Raw genomic sequence first — 24,853 nt, forward strand, 5'->3', positions numbered from 1 at the left:
CCCCTTCCAGTCAATGTTTTTCCCAAGGATAAGTACTGCTCTGACTAGTAATAACATAGTTCAATTTTGCCTGTTTTTAAATTCATATAAACTACCTATGTTTAATAGTTCTTTCCATTCATTTTCACCCAGTCATAAAACCCTGCTAATGTCTACATATCCACTTCTCTACATTCTTATCCTATTTTAGGCCTCTTGAAGGACCTCTGGCAGTGATCCCTCGCTAGCAATCTGACCGTGTATAAAATTCTTTAAATCCCTGTTCCAAGGATAAAATCTAAACTCCTGCCATGGCCTACAAAACTTTCTAGTACCTGACATCTGTTACTGTTTTCAGCTTCATTTGACCTTTCCTGTGTATATTCCCCGGGCTGTGCTGATTGCAGAGCTTTAGAGCACCCTTTACACGCTGTCCATTCTTTTTTGCCTTTGTATATGTTAATCCTTTGGGCTGCAACTTAACATTTCTTTTTTTTTTCTTTTCAAATGTTTTTTATTTTTATTTCAGATAAAGTCTAGTTGTCTGGTTTTCATGTTGGCTCTATGATTATATAAGATGATGATGGCATTAGGAGAAAATGGGTAGGGGTACTATTTTTGCAACTTTTCTTTAAATCTAAAATGACCATTTCTTTAAGTTTATGTCAGCATCAAACAGCCTCTCTTGATAATCTTCCCTAAACACAGTGACTCTTCTTTCCCTCTTATTCCCTGGGCACATAAATCATCCAAAAGTGCTGATCTGACTTAGCTTCTACTATAGATTTTACTACACTGTGGTGTGATTGTCTGTATCTGGTTAAAAGTCTGAGGCCCTGTAGGCAAAGGCCAGTTCTAATTGATTTGGAATTTAGACTTGTCATTTAGGCACTTAATCCTTGATTAAAAAGTACCCAAGGGGTATAGAATAGTTGCAGTAGTCAGGGAGAGGCGGCCATTACCAGGGTTTTTAAGGAAAAAGGGAAGCTATGCATGCAGGTAGGGCAAATGAGCTAGTGCCCTTGCAGTTCTCTCGGGGGGGGGGGGGGGGGGGGGGTCCACTTTTCTACAGGCCTTGCCCACCTGCTGACTCCGCCCCAGGACCTACGCTTTAAGGATAGCCACTCCCACTGCAGTGCATTCCTCCACCCTAGGCACCGCCCAGGGCTCGTGGGACCGCCCCTTGCTCACCCTTCTCCGAAGCCCAGCCCTCCTGGTCTTTCCCTGCCTCGGGAAGTCTCCTCCCTCTGCCCTCTCTGGTTCGACCTTTCCTGGCCAGGCTCCGCCCCCCGTCCCGCGGGCTCCTCCTCCCTAGAGGTCTGCTCCTATGACACTTCGGAGTCCTTTTGATGGGCGGGGTTTCCAGCGTTGAGGGGCGGGGCCTGGCGTGACGGGGTGGGGAGAAGGAGGAGAGGCGGTATTCCTTCCTTGGAATGCCGTCGGCGACCCCGCCCCAGCGCTCCGCCGTTGCTAGGTAACAAGCGTCGACGCTCGGACTTTCGGCCCGGTTCAGCCAATGAGCGGGCACGCCATTGCTCAGTCGTGCGTCGCTGGGCGGTTACGTGTGGTGCGCGGGGGCGCGAGCTGCGTGTGGCGCGGGGCGGGGCGCGGCTGGTGCGCCTGAGGAGCGATGGCGGCGGCCTGAACTCACCTAGCACCCGCCGGGAGGACAGGCCTTGGTCAGGGTCGGCGTTCTGAGTGTGGACGGTATGCATGGGCCTCCGGGCTCGGACAGACGTTTCAGGGCCGGAGGGGCTAGGGAGTGCTGGCACCCAGGTTTGGTAACTACTGGTTGAGGGGACGCGGGGTGCGGGGTTGGCAGGTGGGGAGGGTCCGTGTCTGAGGCAGGGGCGCAGGTCGAGAGCCGAGGGGTGAATGGACGAGTCCGAGACGCCGAGCGGCCAAGTTGAAGGAAACTCGTGTGCATGTTTTACATAGGGACCGGGCTGAGGAGGGCAAGGGTGAGGGACAGTCCTGGGACAAGAGCTAGGGGGTGAGGCCTATGCGAAGGTGGGGGGAGACTAGAAGGGCCAAAGGGGGAGCCTGGGGTGTGTGGAGGCGAGGCGATGAGAGGGGCTGAAGGCAAGACCGGGGGGGGCTGGGGAGAGATGAGGATCTGGGGTTGGTTTTGGGGCCTCCTTGGATGGACTGTCTTGTCCATGGAAAGCAATAGTGTGAGACCAAGTCGGACAGTGTGGGTGAAGTATTGTGCACTTGGCTCCTCTGCTCCTCATGGATCCTATTATTTCTTTTTGGAGGGGTGGGGGGAGGGATTGGGTGGATTGATGAGAAGAAGAAAGCATCATGAGCAAGAGTAGCTACAATAATGAAAGGCAGTGTTAAGCCTCATTCACAAGCAGAGGGATGATTGGAACCTCAGATCCTCAAGTTCTTCCTTTTGATGGAAAAAAAAAAAAGTGGGCCCTCATGAAGGTGGGCTCTCATAAATACTTTTCCTCTTTTTTTTTTTTTTTTTGTTACGATTGTGTTTTATTTTCTCCACCTGCTTCTGGATACTTTATTCCACCGTGGATCTTTTCCTGTGGTTGTGGTGTATATTGGACTGACTGACCACTTTCAATCGCTAATTCCACTTTTATGGAAGTTATGTAGTTTGTCATATACAGCACTATGTTTAGGCATGCTCTCCTTGTCTTATCGAAGTAAATTTATTTACATAAACTGCTCCTATTCAAAGTGTACATTTTATGAGTTCAGGCGTATATACATATTTGTGAAACCATTCGAACGTATGAAGCATTTCTGCCACTTCCAAAAGTTTTGTCCTGGGGCTGGGAAGGTGGCTCAGTGGTAGAGCGCTTGCCTTGCATGCCTGAGGCCCTGAGTTCGATTCCTCAGCACCACATAAGCAAAAAGAAAAAAAAGCCGGAAGTGGCACTGTGGCTCAAGTGGTAGAGCGCTAGCCTTGAGCTGAAGAGCTGAAGGACAGCGCCCAAGCCCAGAGTTCAGGCCCCGTGACCGGACCCAAAAACAAAAAACAAACAAAAAGTTTTGTCCTATTCTTTGCAATTCATCTCTCCTACCATACCTGTAATTGAGTTCACTTTATTAATACTTTGCAAGCCTCTTCCTCCACCAAACGTACATACACCCATGTTGTAAATTTGGGGAAGTTGGAGTGTTACTCAATGATAATGGTCACTTTCATGCCAGTAAATTTTCCTTTCTACTGACAGTCTGCCATGGAGCTGAGACATCTTGATTCTCTCTCCAATCTCAGGAAGAGTTAGGCCATTTCTATCCAGAGCATTCTCTGCCTCTGTCTTCATTCTGTTCTAGAGTCTCAGCCAGGCTAACTCTTCAGAGGAACCTATTCTGTCTGTGGTAGATCTTCATACTGGTTGAATCGTTGGCGGCCTGAACTCTTGGCATCAGAACTCTGTAGAACCTATGTGTATAACACAGGACTTAGAAGAGGTTTCTAAACACTGGGCCAAGAACCAGTTTATAATAGTTTTCATTCATACAAGATAGGAAGCAGAGCAACAAGGACAACATAGTAAGTTTTTTTTTAATGAAAATAATTTTACCTTTTTTTTTTTTTTGGGTCCGGTAGTGGGGCCTGAACTCTGGGCTTGGGCGCTGTCCCTCAGCTCTTCAGCTCAAGGCTAGCGCTCTACCACTTGAGCCACAGCGCCACTTCCGGCTTTTTTCTTTTTGCTTATGTGGTGCTGAGGAATCGACCCAGGGCCTCAGGCATGCAAGGCAAGCGCTCAACCACTGAGCCATCTTCCCAGCCCATGAAAATAATTTTAAACTGAAATTATCTTTCCTATTTTTTGTGTGTGACAGTACTGTTTCACTGATTAATAGTGACAACAGATGTTAAGTTTTTTAAAAATAGTCTTTTACCAAACAATAAAGAACAATGCTATTTTTAATTAAAATGTTAAATCTACTGGTTCATAAAATCCTGTAATTTAGATTGATGATGCTGTGATTGTTTCAAATGGAGAAAGCTTGCATTTCTTCCATAATTCTGTGTAACTTTGGAAATCTGTACAGCACACATGCTTTCATAGTAATCATTTGCTATGTAATCCAACTTTCCAAATTGCTTTCCAAAACAATCTGAAATTTGACTGGTTTTCATTATGCATTTTCAAGTAGGCAGAGGAAGGAATTCAATTCTTAATTTATAGATGAGGAGTCATATTCAGAAGCTAGAGGTCATATAGGGATAGAGTGGCAAACTGAACTCATGTAATTTGCTTTCCTCAGATTATCCGTGTTTTGTTGGAGGAAGATTTGCAAGTAAAGGAGCAAAGGCTTTTGATGTATAGGAAGGGTTGTGATGACACAGAAGATCTTATTCCAACAAAAAGTTTTTTTTTAATGATATGTAATTGTTCTGTGAATTAAAGAAATGTTAAGGACATAAATAGGGATAGAGTTATGTTCAATACAATAACATGGCAACAGGTATACACAGAAACTTCATTATGTCATGAGAGTGGTAGGATGTGAAGTCACATGTTAGAGAGCTCTAGAAACTATCTACATTCTTGGCTGTACTGGAGAAGGAACTGGATTTGGTAAGCTTATTGTTTCCATACCAAATTCATTGAAATAATAGTACATTAAATGGATTTTGACTTGTGCTTTATAGCTCAGTTGTAGGTTTGAGAGGATGAAATACAGATGAAGATGTAGAGATAGAAACATGTTTAGGGTGCTGTGTGTAACCATTCTATCTGCTATGTGGTAGTAACTCTGCTAAGTGTTAGAAGAATACATTTTTTCATGTATCCATTTAGCAACTATTTTTTGTTCATAGAATCTGCCCTTATGATACATCTTATAGAATAACCAGATAAATAAGGAAAGACCTTATGAAGTCTCAGAGAGTTCTCAGACTAGTTGGGAGAGATCGATATGTGAAAAGATAGTTAAAATTTAGAGAGAGACAATGTGAAATACTTATCATAATGAGGCTATGACTTCTCTGTATCTAGTTTTTCTCTTTATGTTCCAAAAACATATACAATAATCTATGTATCTCCACAAGTATTTAAAAATTAGCATGTCTAAAACATGTGCATTGTTTTTGTCCAGAAATCCTGTTTTTGCACTCTAGTGCCCTGTCTCAATTTAGACAAGGTCTTCCAGGTCATTTTCCATTCTTTCTGTGCCTTCATGTGAATTCAGTCAGAACAATCTTAATACATCCTTCTCTCTCATTTCTCTTTATCTCCATTTCCACTTCATCATTAAAGCTCTAGCTTAGTTCCTTCTCAGTTCTCATCTGATTTTTTATTTAAATAGTCTTCCTGCCTCAAAACTTGATCTTCTTTAGATCATTCCTAGAATGATCTTTCTAAAAATACAAATCTGATCACGGAACTTCTCTGCTTAAAAACTTTGGCTCTTTATATGCCATAGGACAATATCCAAATTCCTTAATATGGCCTCATTTGGCCTCAGCTCACCTCTCCAGCTACTCCCTTACTCTGTGTGCTAGCTTGAATAAATTGTTCACAGTTCCCTAGCAAACATGTTACTTTTTTGAGCCTTGATATCTTGCAATAGCTGCTTCCTGTACTAGGAATGTCTTTTCTCTGCCCAATGAACTTTCTTATCCATTAGGATCAGTTTCATCTTTGTTATCCTCCTACAGCAGCAACCATGGGTCACCTATAGGAATCCCTGCTTAAAAGGCAGTCACTGTGTGTTACAAAGGTTCATTTGAGAGTCCACTCAGATAAGCAGATGCCAGTAAGAGGCAGAAGTGATGGAAGGAGAGAGGGTAAGTTGTGACCATATCTGGATACACCTTTTGTCTGAGGCGTAGAAAAGCGGAGAAGATGTGAATTGAGCTCTAGACTGGTAGGCTATTAAGTGGTTTTTCCCTCTTTTTCATACCTTTGAGATTTAATCAGGTATTTTTACTTCCATTTGTTCCTCTTATATCAATAATCAGCCCCCCCCCCCCTTTTTTTTTTTGCCTAGCCAGAGGCTTTGTAGGGAGAGATAAACCTCAGGACTTTAAAAGGTCATTTTGGACTCTTACTTCCTGATAAAGATATTGCTAGTACGTCGCTGCCCCACCTCCTCCTTTCTGCCTCTCCCAGGGCAAAGGTTCCTAAGTGAGGCTGAGCTGTTTCCTGCCTTGTGTCATCTGCAGTTGTGAGGTTGGTTGACACCTTTGCTGTGTGCCTGTAAAGGTGAATGCCTGGTCATGGCTATTTGTGGATCTGAGATCAGCTTCTTCTCCTTTTTACCCTGTGGTTGAGCCTGAAGGTAAATCTGGAAAGAGAGAGGCATCTATTCCTTTTATTTTGGGGAATTTGTTAAAGGAGGAAAGGAAAGAGGGTAGTGGTTTTGTCCTTTTCTCTGTCTTGTAATCTTTGCCAGGAAAGCTATGTATAGGATATGGCCTTTTATTTTTTTTTAAGTAAATAAATACAGTTTGGTTAAATACTGACTTTTGGATTCTGAGGTGCTGATTCCAGTGTGGCTCTTCTCTTAGAGATACCTATAGTAGTAGGCACCCCAGGTATACTGTAAGGGAGAAACAACTTGTTAAAATTTGGAGGAAGTTTAGTTTTGGACATGCTAAGGCCTTATTTTGCTGGGATTGGATGTTTGGCCTTTCTTCAATTTACTGGTGTGAGGTAGATACATCAGAACAGGTTATCTCTCTCCTCTTAGTTAGAGATATTCTCAAACACAGTAGAAAGAAGGAGAAAAGAAACATAGTTAGCAGAATACCTGCTTTACACTTGGAGTGCTATGTAAGTTATTTAATTCTTAAAAACTAATGATCATTTCATTGGAAATTTATTCATGAGAAAACTAAGGTTCAGATCTGTGAAGTGATTTATTTATAGTCAGAGATAGAAGACAGTGGACTGAGGTTTAAATGTTTGAGGGATTCTAGAGCTTAAGCTTTACTAATACTTTGTGTTATTCTTGTTTGATTACTGATTTCTACTTGTTTTCAGTTCTCAAGTGAGGTATGATGGAGAAAATACAAACAGTAATATTCTTGTATTAGTCAGGCTCCATGCAGGTGGCAGATGGCTCAAGTTGGCTTTGAGAAGAGTTTAATTAAACTTTTATTAAATCAATCATATTTACGAAGGTATGGACAGGTTTTAAACAAACCAACAAGGAATGTATTATATAGTGTGCATAGTGTTATATACTGGGTATAGTATCCCAGGTCTAAGAGGGAGTAGTAACAGGGAGAGGAAGGTTCTTAGCACTTAACTTTTGACTTTGCCCTCCTTAATCTAGGCCTACTTGGAACCTGTAGTACTTGGGAATGTGGCTAAGTACTTTTTGCAGTGCAATTTTGCTGTTGATAGCTACTGCTCTCTTTATGATCATGTTTGATGGTTTATAGGAAAGCATGCCTGAAAGGCTAAGCATCCATTCTGTGGATTTTTCTCCTCTTTACATCTCCTCCTCTATTACTTTTCTTGGTGAGTGGCAGAGTGGCAGGCTGGAGAAATGGTGGTAGATGGAAACTTCCCTCTATCTTTCTCTCACATTTATCTAAATTTGCATCCATCCTTTATTACTGTTGTCCTCCTTTCTCAGAGATGGTGGATATCTTTTGGTCTTATACTAATCCTTACACTTTAGTTTTCTGTCTGTTATCCCTGTCTTATTTATCTGTAACCTTACTTTCTTGAGGCTTTTTTTTGGGTCTGGTTGTGGGGCCTGAACTCTGGACCTGGGCGCTGTCCCTCATCTCTTCAGCTCAAGGCTAGCGCTCTACCACTTGAGCCACAGTGCCACTTCCAGCTTTTTTCTTTTTGCTTCTGTGGTGCTGAGGAATCGAACCCAGGGCCTCATGCATGCAAGGCAAGCGCTCTACCACTGAGCCACCTTCCCAGCCCCAGGCTTATTTTAATACTTACAAAAACCCTTCAGGCTTGCCATACAAAAACAAAAACATGAAAACTCTTGACACCATTCTGGTTTCTTTAAGCTATCTTATTTCCTGTTTGTCCTCCCCCCCCCCCCCCCCCCCACGGAATTTCCTGAAGTACTGAATTCCCTGAAGTACTGAATTCCCAGATTGTAGTTGGTTTACTTTTTAGCTAATTACTTTCCTAAATTTATCCCAAACTTTTTTTTTCTTCTTTTCAGAACTGGGATTTGAATTCAGTACCTCTTGCTTGCTAGGCTGTGATAATACCACAGAGCCATGCTTCCACATTTTTTAAAAATAAGAAACTGTTGAAAAGGCTTAAAAAATTGTCCATTGTCATCTTGCAGCATCACCTTCTCTTTCTGCCTGGCCTATTTTTAAAGGCACATCTAGTCTTTGTCTCTAGGACATCAATAGATAAAATGCAGGCTCCTTAGTATTCCTTAGTATATGTAATTGTGTTTGTAACCTTTACCTGTATTTACTCACTAACTCAATATTGTGTCTCCTCTCTAAATACTGATTGTCACATTAAACTTGTAATTGTTTTTCTAGTTGCATTCTTTCCTATTGCCATATTTTTGTTTGTACTGTTTTTAATGTGAAGAAAGTCTTTTCCTTTGCTGTCTTAAGTAACTAGTATCACAGAGTGTTCCCCTATATTCTCTCACAGTATCTGGGCAGAGCTAGTTGCTGACTTTTATAAATATGTTGGTTGGAGTTTATGTTTATATGCTTGCCCTCCAACTTTTTTTCCCCTTTCCTTTAAAACTGTCTGTTTCTGCTTAAGGTTATTGTATCTGGTACTTTATCAGTATGGATATACTTTGAGTTAATCACTGAGTAAGTTGGGCTTGCTCTTTAAGACGGTCCTTCCCAGAGTGTTACCTGTCCTACATATTTTCTTAAGCACAGTTTTTTTTTTTTTAATCTTCCTGTAGTTGTGATTTGGTAATTCTGAGAGGCTATGTGGACTAAAAGGGGTATTGGTTAATATAACCTTAGGACAAACTGTAGGACTGGTGTCAGATTTCTGGGTTCCTTTATCCTGTTTGGAGTATAAAGAGGAAGAACAACTTAACCTCGTGATTCCTGTGAAGGTTTTACGTCCTTGAGAGACAATACTGTTAAAGAGATGATAGGTGTGGTAGAAAAGGAACTATGGGCTAGGCCTGGGGCAGTGTTTGCCTGTTAATACAAACATTAAAAAAATATTTATTGAGTCCCTAGTTATTACTCTAAATACTGGGGATACAATAGTGAATAAGGTATAAACCCTCTCTCTAAATAGCAGATTTTTTTAGTGGCAAGATAGACAAATAGACCATTTTATATGGTAGAAACTGTTAAGAAAGTAGGATTAGGAAGTGAGAGTGGAGGTGGGAAGATGAGTTGTGAAGATAAAATTGTTAAGTGTGGTCTCTGGAGAGTTGTTGCGTAAAAAGGACTGAACCGTGAGAACAATGAGGAGAACAGGGCAACTTTCCTACAGAGAGAACAAAAAATACTAAGGAAGAACGGTGTGATTGTGTGACTAGGTATGTGTGAGACTAATAGGAGCGCCTACAGATCATTATACAGGCTCCTGCCTGCCAAGGTAAGGAACTGGGATTATTACTAGTGTGATAGTAAATCACTAGAGGGTGTTTAGCAGAGAAGAGATGAGTTATAATTTATATTAAAATATTACTCTGGTTACTGCATGGAGAGAATAAACTTTCAGGCAGGTAAGAATGGAAGCACACATACCTGTAATCCCATTACTTCAGAGGCTGAAGCTGGAGAATCATGAATGTAAGGTTAGCTTGGGTTGTGAGATCCTGTTTCAAACAACCACAAAAATGCCTTAAAACAAAAGTGGACGTATAGAGACCAGATTGGAAGCTATTGGAGTAGATCAGATTGGTATTTTAAAAAATTATTTTTACTTTTTTTTTTAAAAGGCAAATCTCACTGTGTAACCAGGCTGGCCTCAAACATACTATGTAACCCAACATGGCCTTGCACTTTAAGTCTTCCTCTTCTTGGTACTTGTTTTAAGGATAGTGATAACAAGATTTGCTGATGAACTGGATGTTGAAAGGAAAAAAAAGAAAGCCAGGATGAATCTCATGCTTCTGGTGTAAGCATATAAGTGAATGTTGGTATTACTAAGATAGAAAGGCTGGGGGAGAAATCAGGTGTTTTGTTTTAGATGTATACAGGTCACATGCTGGCTCTTTCTATGTATCTGTGCATGAAAGTGTATGGAGTTTTCAGTTGAATAGTAGGACTAAGTTTTTCTACTAGGGTGTTGAGAGAGGTAAGCTTCTGTTATCCCTTCCATTTTCTCTTTTTGAATTAGATTTGCAAGTCTGGACTGGGCAGTGATCTCTGGGCTTGCTACTCCACTCTGGTATAATCACTGGCTCTATGGACAACTACTGGCTCCTACAGACCGGATGAAGCAGACTGGAGGCACAAGTGGAGAAAGCCCCCAGCTGGCATATCCTCCAAGTATAGCCCTTTGGCTGCTGGCCCTGCCCAGCCTGCCTCATGGAGAGGATGAACTGGCTGAGCAGACTGGCTTCCCGGGGCCCTGGCCACCGTGTACCTCAAGGGGCCAGTCTACAGACCCCTGTCATGGCTGATCCTGAGACCTGCCTCATGGTATTTAAGAATCACTGGTCTCAGGTAGGTACTATGTGCTAAAATGTCCAGTTCACCAGCCACCTGAGTAATCCTAACATTCTAGGTTCTGTGTTTTGATCATTTCATGTAGTCACTTAGATTCCTTCCATCTTCTGTTTTTTGTTTTTTTTCTTTTCTATAGGTGGTAAGAATCTTGGAGCGGCGAGGCCCTCGGGCAGCTCCTGGAGGTGCTGATGATCTCAGTGCTGTGCGCAACCATACGTATCAAATGTTAACTCTGCTGGCAGAGGATCGCCCAGTCTCTTCAGCTCCTACTGGCCCTGGGCCCCTGCTGGAGTTTGCTCTGCGCGAGGATCTGCTGACCCGTGTGCTGGCATGGCAGCTCCAGTGGGATGAGCTTGGGGATGGGGTTGAGGAACGACGGGCTGAGCAATTGAAACTATTTGAGATGTTAGTGAGCGAGGCTCGCCAGCCGCTGTTGCGGCATGGACCAGTTCGAGAGGCTCTGCTCACTCTGTTGGATGCCTGTGGCCGCCCTGTGCCTAGTAGCCCGGCACTGGATGAAAGCTTGGTGTTACTTCTCAGCCAGCTGTGTGTTTGCGTGGCCCGGGAGCCTTCGTTGCTTGAGTTCTTCCTGCAGTCACCTCCTGAACCTGGAGCTGCCCCACGTCTTCTCCTCTTTTCTCGTCTTGTCCCTTTTGTCCATCGAGAGGGCACCCTGGGCCAACAGGCTCGTGATGCCCTACTGTTGCTCATGGCTCTATCAGCTGGGAGCCCTACTGTGGGCCGCTACATCGCAGATCACTCTTACTTCTGCCCGGTTAGCATCCTCTAGGAAGGAGGGGAGGGTATGGCATGTGGACACTGTATAGCACTTCCTTATGCAGGAGTTGTGGAAAGGCAAAGTATCAAGGCCTTTCATCCAGAAATTTGGCCCCTAGGTTTGAGAGCAGCTTCCTGGAATGGGGATGAAGCATGGGCCTAGACGATAGGCAGGTACTAAGGTTCTGTTTGAACTAGTGTTCCAGATGAAGTCTTGACACACTGAGTGTCTTAATACCTGCTTTGGTAGTAGCTCTTATTTCTACTCCTATCAAATCTCTGGACTATTATCTCCCATCCTACTCTTTATATTGTCTGAGCCTTTGCTGATCTTCCCTAGGTGCTGGCCACAGGGCTAAGTGCCCTGTATTCTTCACTGCCCCGAAAGATTGAGGTTCCAGGGGATGACTGGCACTGCCTCCGACGGGAAGACTGGTTAGGAGTGCCAGCTCTTGCACTCTTTATGAGTTCCCTAGAGTTCTGCAATGCAGTTATTCAGGTAAGACTGGGGTTTCTAGGAAGTATGACCCTTGATCATTCTGGAAAGATGGGGTGAAAGAGGTACCGTTCGTTGGAGTTGTGGTATCTTATGGGTGGGATAGCTATCTTTGTTATACCATTTTACTCCCTTCTAAACAGTGTTTTCATAATCCCTTTTTTTCTCTTTCACATTGGTATAGGTGGCTCACCCCCTGGTGCAGAAGCAGCTGGTTGATTATATCCATAATGGGTTCCTGGTGCCTGTGATGGGCCCTGCCTTGCACAAGGTGAGGGATAAAGGTGGCAAAGCATATCAGGAACTAGAGTGTGGATGGTGATTTCAGTGAAAGGACCAATCTGGGAGGCAGTGGGTGGGATACTGTTTCTTCTTTTCCTTCCTGCTCCTTGTTATTACTTAGAATCAAGGGAAAATGACTCAGTGCATATATAAGAAAGCCCTAAGTTTCCACGCTTTCCCTTCCCTTCATCCAGACCTCTGTGGAGGAGATGATTGCCAGCACCGCCTATCTGGAACTTTTCCTACGGAGTATCTCAGAACCTGCCTTGCTCCGTACCTTCCTGCGATTCCTGTTGTTACACCGGCATGACACCCACACCATTCTTGACACCCTTGTTGCCCGAATTGGCAGCAACTCTCGGGTATGGCTCTTACCTCTGTCCTGGCTTACCTGGGTGAGCCGTCTCTCTCTAACCTTGGTTATTGGAGGATATTCCTGCCCTTTTTTACTTTTTTTCTCTGACACTCATTTCAAAATTAAGTGGTATTTTTCTAACATTGAAAATTTGACCATTTTGGCTGTAGGTCTTAATATATTCCCCTGTTTTTCTAGAACACAGTGACTCTTTCTAGGTGACTTAGACTGCTTAGTTTGGCTATAGGATTTGCACTTGTGCAATGCTTGAAATATAACAGTGCCCCGAGGTTCTCTGAAGCTGTTTATCACTCTGTGGCCTGCTGTGGGTGACTGGAGATTTGAGTTTTGTGTCTTTTTTGAGAGATGATCTAGCTGTTCCAAATATGCTTGCCTTTTTTACTTTTTGGATTTGCTGCATTTGAACTATAACTGGGAGCCCATGTCCACCTACCTGTCTACTTAGATTCCTTTCTCTTACACGTGACCTACTGTTGGTTGGTACTGGGATATAATGACATGCATCATCACTAATCCCTGGAAATTACTTTATGGATAAGGTAGACAAGCAAACATGCTAATAAAATAATTGAAAATTGTGGCTAGCATTAGGAAACAAAATACGTTTAGAAAACAATAAGGTGAGTCAGGTGCCAGAGGCTCTTACCTATAATCCTAGCTCTTCAGGGGGTTGAGATCTGAGAAACTTGGTTGGGAGCAGAGCCAGCCCAGGTGGAAAAGTCTTGAGAATCTTTTTTCCAAATAACCACCAAAAAGCCAGAAGTGGAGGTGGTCAAGGAAGACCTCTGAGGATGTGGCATTGGGTTGAGACATATAGGATATGTACAGCTGACAGACAGTATCAAATGGAAGAAGAATCTAGGCAGAAGGAACAGCAAGAGAGAAAATAGGGCAAGGGGTTAATGTATTTTAGAAAATGAAAAAACTAGAAGTGTTGTTAGCAAGGGAGAAAGGGGATGAAATGAAGGTTGAGAGATAGGAAAGATTCACATTATACATGGACTTGTATACCAGGGTAAGATGTTTAGATTGTAACCCATAGAAACATATATAAGGGGGAAAAAATTAGTTTTCAGGTAATAAAGATCCAAAGGCTTTCTAGAGTAAAGTATTAGGTTAGCTATATACTTTATGGAATATATTTTGGCTCTGAAGCCACTTTTGTTTGCTTCCTTTATTACAAATAGTTGGAAATTTCCTGAATCCTCGTGTTTAAAATAGAAGTTCTTCGATTATTAAGAGTTCTGGAGAAGCCAGGTGTAGTGGTCCTTGCCTGTAATCCCGGCCCTGAGAAGACTGCATAGCAGGAGGATTGAGAGTTTGAGGCCAGCCTGGGCTACATAGTGAGATTGTGTCTCAACAAAGAAAAACAAAATGAAAAAAAATGTTGTGCAAAACTCTTCTAGAAGTAAGCTACCTACTAGTGAGTTCCTGGATATCTGTGTTTTAAAGAATGGTAATGTAGCTGGGACACCTTTAATTCTAGCCAGCCCAGGCAGGAAAGTCCGTGAATCTCCAATAAATTACCAGAAAACTGAAAGTGGTGCTGTGGCTCAAGTGGTTAAGCTGAAGAGCTGAGAGGCAGCGCCAGGCCCAGAGTTCAAACCCCATGACCAAAAAAAAAAAAAAGAATCGTAATGTAAAACTGTCTAGGATTAGACCTACATTTCTGAACCAAGTATATATTCAGAGTTATCTATGAGGAAGATAGCAGCAGCAGATTCTAAACATAATTCTTGAATTATGTTGTCTTTCTGGCCTAGATCATGTGTGTGTGTATATATATATATTTTTTTCATGTATATATTTTTTCATGTATATTTTAAAAATGTTCCCCAAAGTACTCAAAAGTATTTATGATATATGTTCTTGGTTAAAATTTATTGGTGTAAACCACTAGGGAATGGATATCAAAAAAGTTTTATTTCTCATCCTGAAATTAGGCTTCCATCTTATGTTTGTTTAGCCCCATGGAATACCCTATTCATGTTTAGAAATTTGATTTATTTTCTTCTTCAGGTTCATCCTGTACCACTTTGGGATTTTATCTATTTTTTATCTCAATTTTACCCTAATTCCCTTCATTGTCTTTGGTCCTTAGCCAGTCTGCCTGCCTGCCTGCCTGCCTGCCTGTGTTCTTTCTTTCCCTCCTTCCCTCCTTCCCTCCTTCCCTCCCTCCCTCCCTCCCTCCCTCCTTCCTTCCCTCCCTCCCTCCCTCCCTCCCTCCCTCCCTCCCTCCCTCCCTCCCTTCCTCCTTTCCTTCATTCCTTCCTTCCTTCCTTCTTTCCTCTCTCCCTCTTTCTTTTTTGGTCTGAGACTGGGACTCAGACTTGGTGTGTGACACTTTTCCTCATTGGCTGGTACCTCCAACACCCTTAGCACTTATTTCTATTAGTCTCATTTGAGTTCTTCATTTTAGGAACCTTTCTGGGGGAGTTTTTTCTTGGTTCCTAGTTCTTAGGTGAAGAGTCAGATCTCTTCTGACTACAGGATGCTCATATCTTCCACTGTTGGGTCCACTTTTTGCTTTAGTTATTTTTTGGCTAAGTTCTTGTATTTTTCCTAGGGCCTGCTTTGGACTCTGATCCTTCTACCTGTCATCTTGTAGCTGGATTTACAGATGTGTGCTGCCATCATTGTTGAGATGGAATCTGCCTAACATTTGCTTGGACTAGTCCTCCTGATTTCCACCGCTGAGTAGCTGGGAATAACGGCATGCATTACCATGCCAATTTCAGATTTGTTATCATGTAACTTTGGAGTACATATTTGGGTTGTTGGCAGAATTAATTTCTTTGTAGTTGTGAAACTCAGATTGCCATTTTCATGTTGTGAAAGTCATACCCATCTATTAGAGTCAACCAAATCTTGACTCTTGGCTTCTTCCATCTTCAAAGCTAGCAATGATATGTCAAGTGTTTGTGGTATTTCAAAGTTCTTTTCTCTCTGTCTCTGTCTTTGTTTCTATGCCTGCCTGTAGCTCTCTTTCTCTCTCCTTCCCTTTTTCTCTCTCAATTGGTTTCTCTCTGTGCTGGAGATCAAACCCACAGTCTTTTGTGTGCTAGACAAGTACTCACATAGCCTCTCTTCTTTTTGACCCAGCTGTAAAAGTTTCTATGCTTCTGAGGACCCGTGTTGTTTGACTGGATTTACCTAGATAATATGAGTTAATCTTCCTATCTTGAATTCCATAATTTTTTTTTCAGTGCTGAGGATTGAGTCCATGGCCTCATGCATTCTATCACTGATACACATCCCCCCAAAACAAAACAAAACACCAGACCCACAAAGTATTTTTCCCCCATTGTTTGTGGGGCCTGAATTTAGGACCTGGGTTGCTGTCCTTGAGCTCTTTCACTCAAAGCTAGCGCTCTACCACTTTGAGCCACAGCACCACTTCCAGTTTTCTGGTGGTTAATGGAGGTAAGAGTCTCATGTACTTTCCTACCTGGGCTGGCTTCGAACCACAATCCTCAGATCTTAGCCTCCTGAGTAGCTAGGATTATAGTCACAAGCCACTGGTGCCTAGCTTAGAAAATCTGTATTTTAATCACATCTACAAAATCTCTGCTGTTGTGTAGGGCAAAATGTTCACAGGTTCTGGAAATGAAGATGTGGGCGTCTTTGAAGGAAAAAACTCTCATACTTTTCATTGAATCAGTTTTTTTTTTATTGCTAGTTAAAACTATCATTTAGGATAAGCTTCTTGAACATCCATGCTGTCCAAAATGTAAAGTGTTGTCTCACCTTTTCTCCTACTCTGTGGTTATTATTTTTTTTATAGTCACTTAACAAATAATTAACACATAGACTGTATACTCATTAGTATAGACTGATACTCATTAGTTGTCTTGAGGGAGCTCAAGGTGTCTGATGTGCTTGCCATAGGGAAGTACAGAGAAAATGCTGTTGGGATTCAGAGATGAGGGGCAGTTTACATGTGAGCTTTTGACATAGCCAGAGATGAATAAACCTACATTTTCTAAAACAAAAGGTTCTCATTGCTCTGGACCCACCTATTTTTTCCTTTTCCTGTTAGCTGCCCTTGAGTTTTTCTGAGAAGCCCTGGGGTTGGAGAGGTGACTCAGACTCCATACTCACAGCTCCACCCTCTTCCCAGTTGGGATTCTTCCAGGTTCCTTCTGGTTCCTTATTGGTAGGCATTTAGTGTGGTTATAGTACTTTTTAACAGGCATTTACTTGGTTATCATGATGCTGTTGTTTCCTGTTAGTCATTCACTTAGAGTATTTCTGAGTGTCTCTTTTCTTGAAGTCTCATTGGCACACTGCTGGAGTATCAGCAGACAGGTAAACATAGCCAGAGTGTCTGCTGATATGTCTATAGTCTATAGAAGTCCATTGTTTCGGAAGCATAGATCATTTCTATCTGTGAATTGTGAAGCCCACAAAGATATGTGATCAGCTAGTTAATAGCTTCAATGATTTTTATGTTCCTTGACCTGCATATATTTGTTCTAGTAGTGGTTGGTTGGCCATGGGGCTGGGGAAGGGGGTTTCTATTTAGTAAGCAGTTTGGAGGGGAAAAAAGCTCTTATTATGACTCTTTCTTCTCCACCCTCAGCTCTGCATGGTCTCTTTGAGTCTCTTCAGGACCCTCCTGAACCTCAGCTGTGAGGATGTCTTACTGCAGCTGGTTCTCAGGTACCAGGGGATGGGGGCTGAGGGATGGCCAACCCTCAGGGCCTTGTGCTTTGCTGGGGTGATGGGCTACATTGACATTGCTTGAGTATCCTCTTGCATCCTGGCTTAGCCATTTAGTTTCATTGGCTGGTTGTTCTAAGTACTATTCTTCCTTCCTCATCCATCCCATGTCTCCTTTCTGCTGTCTTTCCCAGGTATCTTGTTCCGTGTAACCATGTGATGTTGAGCCAGAAGCCAGCTGTACGGGATGTGGATCTTTATGGACGAGCAGCTGACAAGTTTCTCTCCCTAATCCCACGCTGTTGTCGGCACCATGCCCCTAGCCCACCTCATCCAGAGCATGCCTCATGGGCACGAGGTGGGCCTAGCAGAGAGGCAGGGAAAAGGGAGGACATCACGGGTATGGCCTAGGTTCTGGGGCAGCCTAGCAAGAAGGCAGGGCTAGGGTGAGGGGAGGGAAGTTGTCATGATTGACATTTCTTCTTTGGGGAGATTGATGAGAAATTTGCGGGAAGGATTCTTAACTTTCCAAAAGAAATTTAGGGTGGACTTCTGGGAAAATCTGTTCCTCTTCATTTAGGCCTATACTCTTCCTTTTGCATTTTTTTTGGGGGGGGGGTTGTGTTCATGGAGAAAGGGGGTTATGAATTAGAAAGAAGTTAATTTGGAGGTTGGAGGGGCATCTATTTAAATATGTTCCAAGTTTCTGCTTCTTTATTGCCTTCTCTCCTAATCTCTATAGGTATCTTATCTCATCTTTTGAGCCTCTGTCTCCTTAATCCTATTTGATTTTTTTTTTTCCCTCTGAAGGCCCTGGAAGCCCAAGTGTTGATTCCTCTTCTGTGGTGACAGTTCCTCGGCCCTCCACACCATCCCGCCTGGCTTTCTTCCTTCGGCAGCAGAGTCTGAGTGGCTCTGAGTCCCCAGGCCCAGTCCCTCGCTCACCAGGGCTTTCTGCATCCCCATCCTCTAGCCCTGGCCGACGGCCCTGCCCTACGGAGGAGCCTGGTGAGCTGGAAGATAATTACCTGGAGTATCTGCGTGAGGCGCGCCGTGGTGTGGACCGCTGTGTCCGAGCCTGCCGTACCTGGTCTGCCCCCTATGATGGCGAGCGGCCCCCTCCTGAGCCCAATTCTCTTGGCTCCCGGACTAAGAAACGCAGCCTCTTGACTGAGGAGGACAGGGACAATGTGGGGAAAGGGGAGGAGGAAGAGCTGGGGAGTAGGGGGCTCACTGCAGGTGTAGGGGAGGGCCCTGGCCACCTACCCCCACCCCAGCTCAATGGTGTACCAGGACCATGGCCCGAAGGGGCCAAGAAAGTTCGTCTGGTACCACGACTGGCCCCACAGGAGGGAGCTGGGGAACTGCTAGAGGGTACCTCCGAGGGCATGATGGGACTAGAGAGCTTTGGGCAAGAGCTCCAGGAGCTGGAAGTAGCATTGAGCAATGGTGGAGCTGGCTCTGAAGTCCCCCTAGAGCCTCCCCTACCTCTTGAGGAGGAGGAGGCCTACGAGAGCTTTACCAGTCCCCCTGAGCTCCCTGGCCCCTTCCTCAGCAGCCCTTTGCGGACTTTCAACCAGCTGCCAAGCCAGCCCTTCACTGGTAAGCTCCTCAGCCTAGGCCTTCTCTTTTGTGTACTTGCATGTTCTTGATAATGTTTGTGCTGATTTCTGAGACTTCTTGGCTATGTCATTTGTGTACTTGCCTAGCCCTCATCTACTTTGCTTCGGTCCCTTCCACATTCATATCATACCATAGTTGTGTTCTCCTGCTTGTCTCTGTCATCTATGCTTGTGCTGGTTTGAGTATTATGTCTGGGCTATGTTTGTCTGTCCCATATGCATGTTCCTCCTCCTACCCCTAGCATGGCCATTTCCTGGGATTTATAATTGGTATCACACTCTATCTGAACCATATGGAAGACATAGTGTCTTCCATTCTATGTGAGAGGCACCTGTCTGTGTAATTCTTACCAGTATGTATGGAGTATTAGGTATGGCATCTTCTGTCAGCTCTCTTATGGTCTAATGTCATCTCTAGTAGATGTCTTTTCTGCCTAGTTCCTCCTCCTCTGCCTTTCCAAGAAGGGCCCAATTTCATCTTTCTCCTGTCCACTGTCCTTGTACTTTCTTGGTTGCCATGACCATCCAATAATACTGTTTTGGGATTTGTGATTAGTAGTAAAGAAGAAGCAGTGTGGGTGAGATTTTTGTTGTTGTTGTTGCATTACTGAGGCTTGAACTCTCAGGGCCTTGTGTTCTTGCTTTTTCTTTTTGCTCAAGTCTGGCACACTCTACCACTTAAGCCACACCTCAACTTCCAGTTTTTTCTGGTTAATTGAAGAGTCTCTTGGCCATTTCAGCCTGGGCTGTCTTTGAACTACTATCTGCAGATCTGAGCCTCCTGAGTAGTTGGCATTACCAGTGCAAGCTACCAGTGCCTGGATGGGATAGTGTTTTGAAAGCAAATGATGAAGCCTGGCCCTAAGCTCACCAGAACCCTTTTGGGTTCTCCAGGATGTTCCTGGAGCAGCTAGACCTGTGAGTTGTTGGATTAGCTCTTCTTTGTTTTTGTTTAGAGCCATGCTAGCCTTTCTCTTGCTCTAATCCACACTCTGTGCATGGAAAAACAACCAAAATAACTCTGGGAGGCACTGTAGTGGCTAAAGCCCAAACTATACGCTTTTAGTTAGACATTACTTAAGTTAGCCTCCCACCTCTTGCTGTTGATTCCTCTAAATCACTTACTATAATAGAACACATTGTGAGAACTCAACAAATGGTAGGTAGCTTTTCACTATCATTACCCTCTACTGGTCACACTATCTTCTAGTTGTTTGTAGTCAAGTTTTTATGCCTTGATCAGTTTGTGGCCTGACAGGCCTGTGAAATGCTGACTATCCTACTTGTAGCAAGGCTTCTGATTTTGACTGCTTTTCTTGCAGGCTGTAGAAAAGAAATATCTTTTTTCATTTATTTAGCTACAATTCTGTTTCTTTCTGGTCAATACCACTAGGAAGTGGTGTGCAGATTTTCCCACAGACTTGAAATAGTAGTTTAAGTTTGTTATTTTTCTTCTTTGTAAACTCATGTGAGGGTTTTGAATTGGCTCTTACTAGATACTCCCAGGAAAGAAGAGGTAAGGGAATAACAAGATTATATGTTGTTACCTTAGGACCTTGTTAAACTAGAGTTATTGTTGAGCTAAGGCTAGTCATGGGGCACATTGAACAGCTATTCTAAGAACTTTTTCAGAACTCACCACCTTTTACACCTCATTGTTCTCTCTCCATTTGTTGATATATTCTCTTTCCTCCAGAAATCCCTGATCAGAAAGTCTATGGTGGTTCTAGAGCTGGTGATAAGTGTTTATTGAGGTTATTTCTTAGTATGTAATGCTGATCCCTTCTCTTACCTTCTCTCCCACTGAAAAAAAGTCTTACAAATAAGTTTATTGTGCCCCTGAGCCAAGCTACACTTTTATTTTCTTCTTAGCTCCTAAAAGACAGAGCTGATGTCTTTTCTGGTTCCTTAAAGATTTATCTCCTAACTTTAAACAGAAACTGTCTTTTCATTATTTTTGCTACATTATTATTATTTTTTTCTTCTGACCAAATTTAATGTTATTCAGCTTTATGTGAAACCTGATTCTGTGTTTTGGTCCTAGTCACTATCTCTGCCTATTCATTCTTCTGGTAAACCTAGTCAATAAAGCTTTTCAAAAATGAAGAATTATGTAACTTTTGGTTATAATTCAAAACAACATTTGCCAGATCATAGGCTTAATATTTTACATTGATTTATATTGTTCCTCTTATGAGGTAGGTATATTTTCTTATTTTATCAAGTGGGAAAATAAAGATTGGAGAGCTTTTGCTTATTCAGTAATGTTACTAGTAAATTGAAATCTGAAGATCCTAAGGTCTTTATACATATTCAGCTTAATGAGTAAAAGCTGTTGTCATCTGGACTCTTGTGAGTCCATTTGGTATCTGCCACATTATTTGCTCCAGAATAGGTAGCCATGAGATTTTCAAACATACTCAGAGTTTGACTTGTAATTTTCCTCTTGTGGGGGTCTCTTGTTTCTGGGAGGAATGCGTGCAGTGTGCATTGTGTTCAGGCCTTATATCCTTGTGCCCACCCCTCCCCAGGCCCCTTCATGGCTGTGCTCTTTGCCAAACTCGAGAACATGCTGCAGAACTCCGTCTATGTCAACTTCCTGCTGACGGGGCTGGTGGCCCAGCTGGCCTGTCACCCCCAGCCCCTGCTCCGCTCTTTCCTGCTCAACACCAACATGGTCTTCCAGCCCAGTGTCAAGTCCCTGCTGCAGGTGTGCGATGCATGCATGCATGGGTGCGTCTAGGCTCCATGGTGGGCCCAGCCCGCAGCTGGAGTGACCCTGGGTGGGCTGGGAACAGATCCATGGGGACTAGAAAGAAATGTGTCAGTCTAGAACCACCAGAAATGTCATAAGGTTGTGCTTCATAGGTGCTGGGCTCTGTGAAGAATAAGATTGAGAGCTTTGCGGCGTCCCAGGAGGACTTCCCAGCACTGCTATCTAAAGCCAAGAAGTACCTCATTGCCCGTGGCAAGTTGGACTGGGGTGAGGGTCCTACAGCAGGACCTGCCCCACGCCGCTCCGATTCCCTAGGTGAGGCTTCTATCCCACCACCCCCTTCCTGCCCTCCCTAGGTATCTTATTAGCCCTGGTTAGTTGAAGTAAAACCTTAATTAAGGTGAAACTTCATGCCAGGGACTGGAGAGTTGTAGAAAACTGAGTCTTTATGTTTGTCCTAGATTTGAGTCAGTGGCTAGAATACAGTGCTGTCAATATTCCATCCCAATCAGTAGTATCAACACAAATTGCTTTAGGACTTCGAGACTGACAAGGGGATCAGAATAGTCATTAGATTAAGACACTAAAAGTTTAATAGAGGCTGTGACATTTGACATGGCCCTTGAGATATAGGTAGTACTTAGACAAGGGAATAGGAGGTTTTTATTCTTTTGTTCAGGAGACATCTTGGACTGTTTAGTTACAGCAGGGGATTTAAAGACAGAAGAATAGCTAAAGGAAAGGCTGGATTTTGCTAGAAAAGAAGGTTCTACTCAGGAAATTGGTCTGGGTAAAAGATCTTTTCAGCAAGGGTAGCCACTTAAGATTCTTAAATTTGTCAGTGGGCAGATAGCTAAGCAAAAGTGAATTAGAGTTAGGGCAAGAGAAGTCAGGAAGAAGAGTCAGTGGGCTTCATAATGCATATATGTTTAGGGAAGGCTTGAATTAGAATAGTGGGAAGGAAAGGAAGCAGTTGATAAGGTGGAAGCAAGTGTTGAAAGAACTTAGTGAGTGCTTGAGGGAAGAAGGAAGAATTAAGGCTGCCCCTGAAATTCATTTTTTGCATCATATGTATCTGAGCACTTGTATTGGTTGTTTTAGTATAGGAGACTCAGGGTAATACAAGTGATGTGATCTCTTCCTTCAAAGAACTTAGAATCTGGAGAGTGACTGGAGAGAGATGACAGAAGGAACAAGGTCCTACATGTAGTGCAAGTAATAGGATCTAGAATACCAGATAGGGATTTCATGTCTTTTTTTTTGTTTCTTTGTTAATCAAATCTGGGGGTGAAAATAGAGATGGAGAAGTGTGAGGGTTGGGAGGAGGAGTACCATAAGGGTTTTTGCTCAGCTGTAAAGACTCTGCTTAAGTTCCTTACGGTCTAATACTGTGGCTCTTTCTTGCCTCTGTAGTTTTAGCCCTGGAGTCACCAGATGAGCAAAAAACTACAAAGAAAGATAAGATATAGTCTAAGCTCTTAAGCCCAGAGATGAATCCATGAGATAGAAGAATGAAAAGAAATTATTAAAGTTTAGTGAGATAGGGAATGTAAAATAGTAAGTCAGTTAGAGGATAAATCAGAGGTTCTCAAAGAGGTGAAGATAGTACAATTAAGCTAGAAAGGATGAAAAAAAAAGTAGAGTGCTGGGCACTGGTGGCTCAGTCCTGTAATCCTGGCTACTCAGGAGAGGCAGAGCATCACCATTTGAAGCTTGCTCAGGTGGAAAGTTCATGAAAATCTGTCTCCAAAATAAAAAAGTAAGGGTTGAGGGCATGGCTCAAGAGATCACAGTGCCAATTAAAGAGGCAAGCCAAGTGAGTGTGGTCCTGAGTTCAAACTCCAGTATTGCCAGAAAGAAAGGTGGAGGAAAAATGTAGGGATAGGGAATCTACAGGCATCTACAAACAGACATGAAGTGCTCATTGGGTTTTAAGAAGATAGATGTGAAATGACAAGTTAATGGATTTGTATAGCATTTCTATAGACATTTCTGTAGAGGTAGAGAACGTATGTATCATGATCTAGAGGCTTGAGTCTAGTCTAGCTAGTGGTAATAGGTCTGGTCTAGAAATCTGCCTGAAAATTGGAGAGAGAACAGCTCATTTAAGTCTCAGCTGACACAATATTGTCTGGCCACACCCAGTAGAAAGGAGGTATAGACAGGGACAGATGAACAGTGAACTGGTAGTACAGAAAAACGGATCTTAGAGAAACAGTGGAGTATGACAAAAGTGAAATGGTTCTGGAACTATGATTGTGCATATATGTAGCCCCTGTGAGTATTGGAAACATAGCAGATGTGGATCCAAGTGTTACAGGATAGATAGGGAAAGAGAAGTGGTTACTTCAATTGTGGAGAGTGATAGGAATATTGCAGATGGAGAAGTCTCTTGTGTTAGAGTAGTGATTGGAAAGAGACTTCCTCAGGGTAAGAGGGTATGGAGAGGGAAGGACATAGCTAGAAATGAAGTGGCTCCAGTTTTGGCTGGTTAAAACAAGTTGGCTGAGGAGGTCTGGATAGAGTGGCAGAGGCTGGGCAGGCAGCATTTTGGTATCAGAAAGAACATATTCCCTCTCTTCAGTTATCTTCAGACAAGACAGAAAATGAACCGCGAGATTCTTTTCTGGTTCATCTTGTTTTTTTCCATTCTCTCAGAACCTGAGTGGAGAAGTCTAAGAACCTAGAGGGATGGGGGAATCTACTCACCCAGACTAAGGCAGTTTCCCTGATCCCAGCACCTTCTTGATCCCCTTGTTTATTCCCAGTGAAGAGCCGGAGGCCATCCTTGGGGGAATTACTCCTGCGGCATGCACATAGTCCAACCAGGGCTCGACAGGCGGTACAGGTCCTTCAGCCTGGGCGAGACGGAGCAGGACTTGGACTAGGTGGGGGCTCCCCGGGGGCCTCCACTCCAGTTCTTCTTCCCCGGAGTGGAGCTCCTGAGCGCCAAGGTGAGGCTCTGCGAGTCAAGAACGCTGTCTACTGTGCCGTCATTTTCCCTGAGTTTCTCAAGGAATTGGCTGCTATCTCCCAGGCCCATGCTGTCACGTCGCCTTTTTTGTTGGATACTTCAGAGGAGGGATCAAGCCCTCTCATCTCAGGCTCTGGGTCCCTCAATCCTTAATTTTCTTCCATGGACAATCAGGGCCGTAGGTGGCTTGGGCGAGGCCAGGTCGCAGGCTCCTTTGAATGTTTGGAGGCAGTGGCAAATGGACTTTTTAATTTATTTCAGATGAATGTTTTATGGAGAACTTGTTGCAATATGTATAAAAGGGAAATCTCTATTCTGTGCTCATTCTTCTTTCCCACCCTTTGTCTGTGGGGTGGGGCCCCCAAAAGGTTGTACATAGGTGGGGGAATC

General features: G+C 43.4%; 1 protein-coding gene across 5 annotated transcripts; it reads left to right on the forward strand.

Moving 5' to 3' along the window:
- The first annotated feature begins 1,591 nt into the window (after positions 1 to 1,591).
- Positions 1,592 to 24,776, forward strand: Fhip1b (FHF complex subunit HOOK interacting protein 1B). 5 transcript variants are annotated; one of them, XM_042691493.1, is made up of 12 exons: positions 1,592 to 1,686; positions 10,227 to 10,555; positions 10,695 to 11,333; positions 11,676 to 11,834; positions 12,016 to 12,102; positions 12,308 to 12,475; positions 17,072 to 17,151; positions 17,346 to 17,551; positions 17,962 to 18,753; positions 21,305 to 21,483; positions 21,642 to 21,804; positions 24,258 to 24,776. In XM_042691493.1, exons 2-12 carry the CDS (start codon positions 10,418 to 10,420, stop codon positions 24,614 to 24,616), a joined length of 2,970 nt encoding a protein of 989 aa, XP_042547427.1. In that variant the 5' UTR covers positions 1,592 to 1,686; positions 10,227 to 10,417; the 3' UTR covers positions 24,617 to 24,776. The 5 variants fall into 5 exon arrangements, with proteins under 5 accessions (XP_042547427.1, XP_042547431.1, XP_042547429.1 ...); XM_042691497.1 differs by having other exon boundaries at positions 17,962 to 18,159; XM_042691495.1 differs by having other exon boundaries at positions 17,346 to 17,509.
- The last annotated feature ends 77 nt before the right edge of the window (positions 24,777 to 24,853 follow it).

The sequence above is a fragment of the Dipodomys spectabilis genome, unplaced genomic scaffold (assembly GCF_019054845.1).
Source record: "Dipodomys spectabilis isolate Male_0828 unplaced genomic scaffold, ASM1905484v1 ptg000145l, whole genome shotgun sequence".
NCBI lineage: Eukaryota > Metazoa > Chordata > Mammalia > Rodentia > Heteromyidae > Dipodomys > Dipodomys spectabilis.